The 9222-nt window shown below is 38.2% G+C and overlaps 2 protein-coding genes across 2 annotated transcripts; both read right to left on the reverse strand.

Annotated features, from left to right (window-relative positions):
- Positions 1–407: 407 nt before the first annotated feature.
- On the reverse strand, positions 408–4904 carry lgals2a (lectin, galactoside-binding, soluble, 2a). Its single transcript, XM_075453653.1, has 4 exons — positions 4790–4904; positions 2731–2810; positions 2056–2227; positions 408–1040 (listed from the first exon to the last, which is right to left on the reverse strand). The coding sequence occupies exons 1-4, from the start codon at positions 4796–4798 to the stop codon at positions 894–896; spliced, it is 408 nt and encodes a 135-aa protein (XP_075309768.1). The 5' UTR covers positions 4799–4904; the 3' UTR covers positions 408–893.
- A 1428-nt stretch (positions 4905–6332) lies between these two features.
- LOC142371115 (beta-galactoside-binding lectin-like) lies at positions 6333–8305 on the reverse strand. Its single transcript, XM_075453721.1, has 4 exons — positions 8112–8305; positions 7369–7448; positions 6932–7103; positions 6333–6756 (listed from the first exon to the last, which is right to left on the reverse strand). The coding sequence occupies exons 1-4, from the start codon at positions 8118–8120 to the stop codon at positions 6610–6612; spliced, it is 408 nt and encodes a 135-aa protein (XP_075309836.1). The 5' UTR covers positions 8121–8305; the 3' UTR covers positions 6333–6609.
- Positions 8306–9222: the final 917 nt, after the last annotated feature.

Below are 9222 nucleotides of genomic sequence, written 5' to 3' on the forward strand. Positions count from 1 at the left end.
ACCTATTGGATAACATGGCTAATTACAGCAAGGGTATTTCTTTTTTAAATTTGTTTAAATTAGGCATTCTAAGACAGACATGGTTTGCAAAGTAAAAATGGAATTATGTGGTTTGTAGATATGTAATAGAAATAAGCTTTTCACTGAGCAGTATTGGAATTAATTTGATGAGGCTTGAGTTCTTGAGGATATCTTACCCACATCACAAGCTCAGGAAGTCAGTTTTATCACACGGTTGTAACATGTCAGCTCAAATACTGTTATGTGTTGTTGTTTTTTTTTTACCCGGAGTAAACCTTTATTACACAGCACAGGACAGACATAATGTTTAACAAACAGCAATATTCTACTGGATAGAAAGAGAACTTTTGACATGTTTGAGCTGCAGGTTTAAGGAGAAACCAAAGTCTTGTTATTCAGTGGGTGTGCTTTAATAGATGCTGTTACAGCGAAGCAATACTCTGTTACAAAGTTGGAATGTCAAAGAAATAAACAGATAAAGCACTGCAAAGCACCTTCTGATGACATTCCATGTGAATCTCTTCAATTGGACTCTGCAAACCTCAAAGCGATAACAACGTGAAACAACTCTATGCTTGCTTTGTTTTTGTGTCAGTGGTTCTGCAAAGAGCACAGGAAGGTCATTTAGTCACAGGGCTGTATACATTTGGGCCCAGTCTTTCTAATCTCACTTGTACGGTTGCTTGAATCTGCTTCCAACTAGCTAACTTCTTGCAAGTTGTGATTAAAATGTGCAGCATTAAGTATTCAAAAGTTTGCACCACTTATATTCAGAAAGTTGACAAAGTGTTATCTGTTGCCAGACAAACAAATAGAAAAGAAAAGGGGAAAAATGACCATTTCAATCCAGGGATTCACCAGAGGATAGCGTTTTATTTGATCTCAAAGCTTGTGATGCGAGCCTCCCCATCGAAGCTGATGAACGAGTACTTTTCTGCTCCTAGGCGGTTGCGGAAGTGGATTGTAGAGCCATCGGATAAAGTCACCACAAACTCATCAGGTGTGAATTCAATGAGGATCTAAATGGTAGGATGATAAAAAGTTATTTCCGTTAAGTCATCTTATTGTACATATTCAGTCATGTACATACGATCATGTAGGTCGTATCTTCATAGCCCTAAATTCTACCCAACATGATGCACTGTAAAGTATCCCCCCCCCACCAGTGGCATTCTCAAGTTTTCAAAGCCACACAATCCTCATGAGAAAGTTTAAAGGGCGTATTAGGATGGTCAGTCACAACAAAAAATTATTTAAACATTTTTGTCTTTTCCTGGTTGGATTTAGCCCATAATTTCCCTTCGTAAGAGTTAGAAATTAAAAGAAATAATTATTGTTGAACTCAAATACATTCTTTTTACTCAAGTGCTACTATCAACTTCATGAATGCCCAATAGCTGGGTTTTAATTCACTAGTGAAGCAAATCTGAAGAAATCTTTTCAAAAGCAGCAAAAGAGAAATGTGAATCAGAAGTTTGGAGCGAATAAACTAGGCCGTATAGAGTCTCCGGTGGTTGTCAGTGTTGGATATGTTGCTCGTGGTTGTATTCCAGTAGAAGTAACTGTCCTATCTGGAAACAAACCTCAATGAAGGAAAAACAAAACAACTGCAGTGGAAAATGGAAAGAGCTCTTATTATTCATCTTCCTAGACACGATATCATGTGGCATCTGAGAAGACGCCATTCAATAAACCTGAGTTTATTGTCTAAATAGCTCAGATTGGAAACAGCTGGTGAGTCATGTCATTTTAATCTTTGCCAAAGTGGACGCAATTCCAAAAATTGCCTCCATTCGCCAAAAACACCTCAAGTCTTCTTCATAACATAAAAAGATCAACTCAAGCGAACATATAAACATTTAGTGTATCGTTCAATTTTTCTATAATTTCCGTCAACTCTTTCACATCCACATGTTACCTGCAAATTAGTGACACACGTTTCCAAAAAGAAGTCACCAACCAAGAGGAAGAAGCATGGGACATACCACCTACAGTATGTGTCAACGCACACCAAGACTGTGAACACACTCCCACCTTGAACTCCTCTCCCTGTTGGAAAGGAAAGCCTCCCTCTCGGTGCTCCTCGCACCAGTTGCCTCCCTCGTATGAGTTGCAGACAACTGCATTCTCGTCTCCGTGGGCATTGAAACGGGGGTTGATATGCATTGTGATGTTCTGCTGATCCAGGCCAATATTCACAGCGAAGCTAGAGCAGCCAAAACACAAAGATTTATTAGATCTGAATGTGATTCTTTACATTCAAGGTGTTGAGGCAGCCTAAGCGATTGCATGGTGGCTGCTGCTGAACATCATCTTTATCAACTCCCACTGCATAGGTGAATCTAAACAGTAGTCATCAACTAAATACAGAATATGTCTATTCAGCTATGTGTGAAAGAGTTAATAGAATGAAACAGAAAGAAGACAGAATATTTATACTTGACCTTTTCATGCAGTTATCTTCTCTGATGCAATTAAGGGGTAAAAAAAGCTAGGCTGCAAAGAAGCCTCTTTGTCCTAATTTTGATTAAGAAATTTTGAAGAAACAGGCCTTCAGTCTTATGATTCCAGGCCTTAACAATCACATGTCACATTGGCAACATGTTCTCACCCCATCTAAACTGTTTGTGGAATACATATGTAACTTATGGTTAATACAAGTATACAGACATGTTTACAGGCACATTAATGTCTTACAACAGGACTTACTTTGTAGCATCAGGTTTAGCTACTCCAACAACAGTCATGGTTTGTCCAACTTTGAAGGACATGTTTACTATGTTCATACCCTGTGTGCAAACAGAGGGGAGGACAGTACATAATTGTGAGATAATGATACAGAACTTTCTTAGATCTAATTATCATTGCAGCTCCAGGAAGACAACCGTCTTGACGTTGGCCTTGGCCAACTTGCCAGCGCTCCCTTCATCCGTACAAACAGCAGAACATATGTTTTCAATTAGACTCCCATTGACCAGCTGAGCAAAGATTTCAGCTCCTTTCCACTCGGCCGTTGCCAAGTAAATTTTTGTGCTTTCCAAATTTGGTGGAGGATGAAAATGTTAGAAAGTGATGAGGGGTGATTTTTGTTCATTTGAGTAATAGTTTCCTTTGTGCATGGTAACCATGGAGAGGAAACAAACACAGCACAGAATAAAGCTTCAACTCAGCCATTATTGTACGTATGGACGGGAGTTATGGCCTGCACCGCAATGAGGAACTGATACTTATGCAGTCAGTTTTTTTTACTTGTAAACCAAAATAACGGGTTATGGTACAAAAATAGTCCTCTTCTAAGGATTTCTAAGAGTTAACATTGTGGTTAATTTATCAGGAGAATGTCAAGATACATGAAAAAGATTATGAAGAGATCAGAAGCAATTGAAAGAATCTAAAACACAAGCTTTTACTGATTCGCATCTTTTCTGGTCAGAAACACTGTGAGAAACTTCAAATTTAAGGTATATTTAATCATTTAATTTCTTTACTACCTTTTTGACTCCAATCATTGCCTCATTTCACAGGGCAAGAGCAAAAATCTTATGAGCTTCACAAGATGCAGCTGTTGGTAAAGATCCCATTAAAGTCAACAAGATTCCAAACGGTCCCACTAAAAATCACTTCCAAGACTTTTAAAAGGAAATTTTGTGAAAATTCTAACAGTTGATTTGGAGTGAAATGACTCCTGGAGCTCCTGAAGCTGTAATTAACTAAAACAATGCAGCATTGTCTTTGACTGTAAAACTTTAGATGATGAATATGAAGTAAAACCAAAAAAAAGTCGAGCCAAAATTTCAACTAATCTATAAAAAGAAAGGGTGGGAAGAAGTGAAATTACATGGGTACAACATTCTTTCCATCATAGAGTCCATCTGTAAAATGCATGTGTAATATATATCGCTGGGGCTTGGCTGAGGGCAGAGGTGACACTCACCCTGAGTCCCTCTGGTATCTACACACTGTATTGTTAAAGTCATGCCACCTCACTGACACAATAACAATATATGGCTGCCATCCTCTTTATCCATCTTAGTGTGTTCAGTATGACACATATAACTATGTGTTGTCATGAATGATTTTACTCTGACATAATAATGTAAATGAATTCTTAAAAAAATTCCCGACAGCATCAGAATTCCTGTCATTTTTGTCTCGTTCGAGAGTCAGTTTTGTTGCATCTGTTCTGGTCTCCAAATTATTACTTTATTTGATTCAATCCTCTGATAAAATCTAAGCCACTGCAACCTTTTCCAAAAGTATTTACTCCTAAGGCAAAAATACAGAAAATCTGGAATGACACAAGGCTTGCATTGTGATCCGCTCACTTTATGAACCCAAAGAGACCAGAATGAATTGCTGCTTTTTTTTTTCTCTCTCTCTCTTTAGGTCTGTTCCTGAAACAGAGAGGAGGTGTGGCTGGATGGAAAATATTTCAATATTTCTTTGCATTATTGATATTACAGGAGTTTGCCGACATAGACAGCTGATTTTCTTGTGTTAGTCTTGTGCTGAATAGTTTGACCATAAAAGGCAATCAAAGAAGGCCAGATCTCACAAAAGCTATAAAAAAGTTAGAAACAATGATCAGCCTTAGTTGCAGCACATCTCAGCTGGTTCAGTTACATCAGCCCGGGTAGAAAAAAAATTAGCAAGCACCAGCTGTCGGTTCCCCATTTAAAACATGACATGTGACTGTCTCAAGTCAATGAAATACACAGCAGTGGTGAAAGCAATGCAAGTGAATAATCATCACAAACATTCTACTTACTTTCATCATCTTTGCAGATATCAGTGGTCAAGTAGAGCCGAGAAACGAATGAGAGTGCTGCAGGGCCTCGCCTCTATGTCTGCACCCTGACTCAGGACTTTATACTACATGGTGGGAGGTTCCTTTAATGTGAGTGACATTCCACGCAGCCAGTATCAGGTGCCACTGCTGAGCAGCAACCAACAAATTTAAAGTGAAGTTACTGACCATGGATAACTAACCAAGTGCTTAACAAACTATTGCAAACCTCAGTGGAGTGTGAACAATTAGATCATTTGAGAGATGGATCATTTGTTGACTTCAGACCGACAGTTTGCATCCTGGTAGGATTGCGTCTGCCTGTGAGAGGGAACACTGCCCAGAGTTGCTCACAAAAATAGAAAAGTATTTGTTGCCAGGGAGACAACTAAATATTTAGCACAGGCAGCAGCCCTAATGTCCACTTACTGTTTTTAGCTTAACTTACAGTAAGAGCAAGTGGTGGGTGAGTCTGACTGCAGTAAAGTTGATACAGAACGGAAAAAAACCCACAATGAACGGTCACTCTCTTAGATTCTAAACGTATTGGATTTTCTGACTCACAGTCACCAAAAGTGTAGTCTACACTTTCAGCTGCTGACATGCAGCTGACAAAAAGAGGACAGGAGACACACACTTACACAGTGTAACACAAACTGCAGTGTAAATCTCATTAAAGTCACATGGAGCGACTCTTCTTCAGCAGCTCATTTTTATATGCAACCGTTGCATGTTCGTCATTGTCCTTTGGTCAACAATAATGACGATAATTTTATCGAAAAGCTTGGATTCTTTTACCGTGGCCATGAAACCAGGTGATGAGTTTGTGGGGAAAAAATATGATAGACCCTGAATTGCCACCGTCAAGTGTACAGATTTCAAAGTAGAAACTCTTAAATTAAACTTAAATCTTGAATCATTACATCTGATGGATTTTGCACAACTCTTTTTTTGAAAACTAAAATCTTCTGAAAGCCTTTACCCTTTGAGTAAAAGGTAGAAAAATCGCTGGCAGTCTCCAAGCACAGAATGTTAGTGTATGCAGGCGATATTGTTTTATTTGGGTTCGTTCTGGGCTTTTTCTATCTCACACGTCCACTCTTTTGCGCTGTATTTCTCTTCTGTCCCTATTGCCCAACTTCCTGCATCTCCACCTCAGTACATTATCTTAATGTTAACATGTACGGCGCAAAGAGATTTGCGCAACAAACACAACCAAATACAACGTTCACACGACACTGCACGTACACACAGTGGCCCAAACAGCACACACACTCACAAGGAGAAGCACGCACACACACTAGCACACGCCCACGTTCCACACAAACATACACACACTTAATGCATGAACACTCACAAACAGAAGGTAAACACACACTCATGATGCTGGACAGGACGAGGGGGAAAAAAATCATTTACATACAACAGTCTGTTCATATATTTATGTTAATATTCTAATTAAGTAAATTAAACTTATAGTGCAGGTTCAGTTTTACAAAAAAAAAGATTAATAGGTCAAGGAGGAGACTTTCAAAAGGGAATTTATTGAAGGATAAGATTTGCTTTTACAGGGAAGCATAGTATTTGGAACAGATCTGAATGTTAAAGAAAATTAAAAAGATATGGCGCATTTAAAGAAAATCTGATTGTGGAAGCTAAACACGTTTGAAGCAACTTTGAAACACATTTATGTTTAGTTTAACTTTAAGTCAGAAGCTATGTGAAATGTGTAGAAAGATCATTTATTGCCAGACAAGATAAAGAACAAAAAATCTAATCCAGCAGCTCATCATGATCGAGGTTTACTTGACCTCAATGCTTTTGATGCGAGCATCCCCCATGAAGCTGAAGAATGAGTATTTCTGCGCACCCAGGCGATTGGGGAAGCGGATTATACATCCATTGGATAAAACCATGACAAACCCCGCGGAGGTAAACATAGTGATGATCTGAGCCAGCAGGACAGCGAGAAAAAAGAGAAAAATATGCAAAGATGTTACATACTGACAGCATTTAAAACTTAAAAAATGTATGTATATATATAGTGTTATATCAAAACAGAGCTAAACAACAAAACAGACCACATATGTACAGGAAGAACGTGTATGCTCACAAGCCTCACACCTTGAACTCCTTTCCCTGGTGAAACGGAAAGTCTCTTTCACGATGCTCTTCACCCCAATCACCACCATGGTTAGAGTTACAGACAACTGTATTCTTGTCGCCATGCAGATTGAAACGTGGGTTAATGTGCAATGCGATGTGTTGGTCTCTGTGGCCAATGTTAATGGAAAAACTACAGGGGCCAAAACACAAAGTTTTATTAGGTTTTAATCTGACTCTTTACATTCAAGACAATACAAGAAAATAGGCAAACGTGGAAGTTGCGTGGTTGCTACTCCTGGCAGTCAGCTTCATACTACATACTACGTTGAACATTGTATACCTAATGTAACTTCTTTGATGTAAATAAGGGAAAGGAAACTCAAGTAGATCACAAGTGTCATAAAAAGTGTCATTAAAAATATCAAGTCATGGTTATGTGTTAAATGAGAACTCACGTTGCAGCATCAGGTTTAACTTCACCAACAAGGGTCAGGGTTTGTCCAACTTTGAAGGACATGTCATTTATGACCATAGCCTGTGCATAAACAGGAAAATTGTGATACAGTTCAATAGTGTGAGGTATTATCACAGAATATCACAATGTTAAATTGCTACAAGAGCTGTACGTGACCTCCTTCGTTTTAATTTCTCTTGTGACCACAAAGCGAGAAAAACAGGAAATAAATTGTTTCAAACATTTGTTTGAGGTTTTATCTTTGAAGATTTGCACCTGCATTGGAGAAAACATTTCAGAAAATTGGTGCGTTTAATACTTCAACTGTTGGAAGAAAAAGTCCAGATAAATCTTAAAAGAAAATTAATATTACCACAGGAAATGGCTTGAAAGTCCTTAAACAATATTTAGTTCATCATACTCTATGTCAAAATAAGAAAAATTTTAACTAGGTGGAGAAATTTCCAAATGACTTTGAGTTAAGTGTTGTTTCATGCCTTCTGATTTTTACTGATGCTTATCACCTGAACACGTCTTAAAACGTATCCTAGTATCATTCTGTTGTTGATTGAAAGCTTGAGAGGACATGTCTTAATCTAAAGATCTAATTCTATCTAAAATACCTAGATTCAGCAGGATCATCTGTTCTATACTGAAAACTTTACTAAAAGCTCTCTACATTAGTCATGCAACACAGAGAAGTAAATCAAATGTAATTAAGCCATTCTTCAGAATTATACTTACTTTAGTCATCTTTGCAGTGTTCAGTAATTAGTTGAGAGGAGGAAGTGAAAATGCAGCGAAGTCTCTGTCCCCTGATATATGGCAATACACAGTGTGGGAGGTTCCTTCAAACTAATGTACCCTTAAAAGCCATTCTCTGCTACATCTATCTGAGGGCTCGGTTACGGCCCTCTGCACACCAATATTGAAAACAAATTTATGTAAGATCTATCACATCAAAATCAAACCAAATTTTATTAATATGGCAACTTTCATACCTTAAAACCCACAACTACAGGAAGTCCCGCCACAGAGGCAGCCCTGACCTAAGCAGAAAAGAGGCCCCACACCAAGGTGCACAGATCTATGCCATATATTTTGCACACACGTGCATTCACTCACTTCTAGTTACCGTGTCGTCCTGTGGTTTTAATCATCAGTATCCACAGTTATGTTTTCATATACTTGCTTCTGGTGTTGTTGTTGTTGCTGTTTGTGTAGGCCGCAGGGCATTTTCTGTTAAGTGTCTCTACAGATGTAGCAGCTGGATGTCTGTTTTGCTTTATTTCTACTTGTACATTTGTTGTTGTTGTCATTGTTTTCTATATTCTGTATGTTTGTCTTCTTGAACTCTTCTAGTCACTCTCTCCTAGCGTTGTTCCCCCTGTTAGTATCGATTTATCACCTACACACGTCACTGCATACATGTTCAACTTTTGAAAAATAAAAACCCTTTTTAAATAGTAATTATTTGCTTGTAACTAATCATATTTTCTAGTCAGATTATCTCCAAATAAGCTCATATTTCATACAAGTGGGAATTCTACAATGAATCTTCTGAAAATATCTTCAAAGTGAACTCTGATACTTGTTGCCTGCACTGACATGTCCAGACTTGTTCCTTTTAAGGTAAATAGTTATCTAAAAAGAACATTAGATCTGTTTCTTTACCATTACATCAACAGTAGCTCAGTATTACAAGGTGATTACAACAGTACAACTCGCCCCGCCGTGAAAGGCTTGCTCTACTTGTAATAATATGAACGACCCCCTCACTGCTATTGGTCCGCTACTTACATACTCGCAGTGAAATGTACACTATTGGTGAATAGGAACTAAAAACATTCACTCA

The sequence above is a fragment of the Odontesthes bonariensis genome, chromosome 21 (genome assembly GCF_027942865.1).
Source record: "Odontesthes bonariensis isolate fOdoBon6 chromosome 21, fOdoBon6.hap1, whole genome shotgun sequence".
NCBI lineage: Eukaryota > Metazoa > Chordata > Actinopteri > Atheriniformes > Atherinopsidae > Odontesthes > Odontesthes bonariensis.

Excerpts from the sequence above, each read along its gene's own strand:
- lgals2a (XM_075453653.1), bottom strand. Across the intron at positions 2,228-2,730 it reads GCTAAACCTGATGCTACAAA|CTTCGCTGTGAATATTGGCC; the intron begins GTAAGTCCTGTT and ends TGGCTGCTCTAG. Across the intron at positions 1,041-2,055 it reads AACAGGGAGAGGAGTTCAAG|ATCCTCATTGAATTCACACC; the intron begins GTGGGAGTGTGT and ends CCTACCATTTAG.
- LOC142371115 (XM_075453721.1), bottom strand. Across the intron at positions 7,104-7,368 it reads GTTAAACCTGATGCTGCAAC|TTTTTCCATTAACATTGGCC; the intron begins GTGAGTTCTCAT and ends TGGCCCCTGTAG. Across the intron at positions 6,757-6,931 it reads ACCAGGGAAAGGAGTTCAAG|ATCATCACTATGTTTACCTC; the intron begins GTGTGAGGCTTG and ends CTGCTGGCTCAG.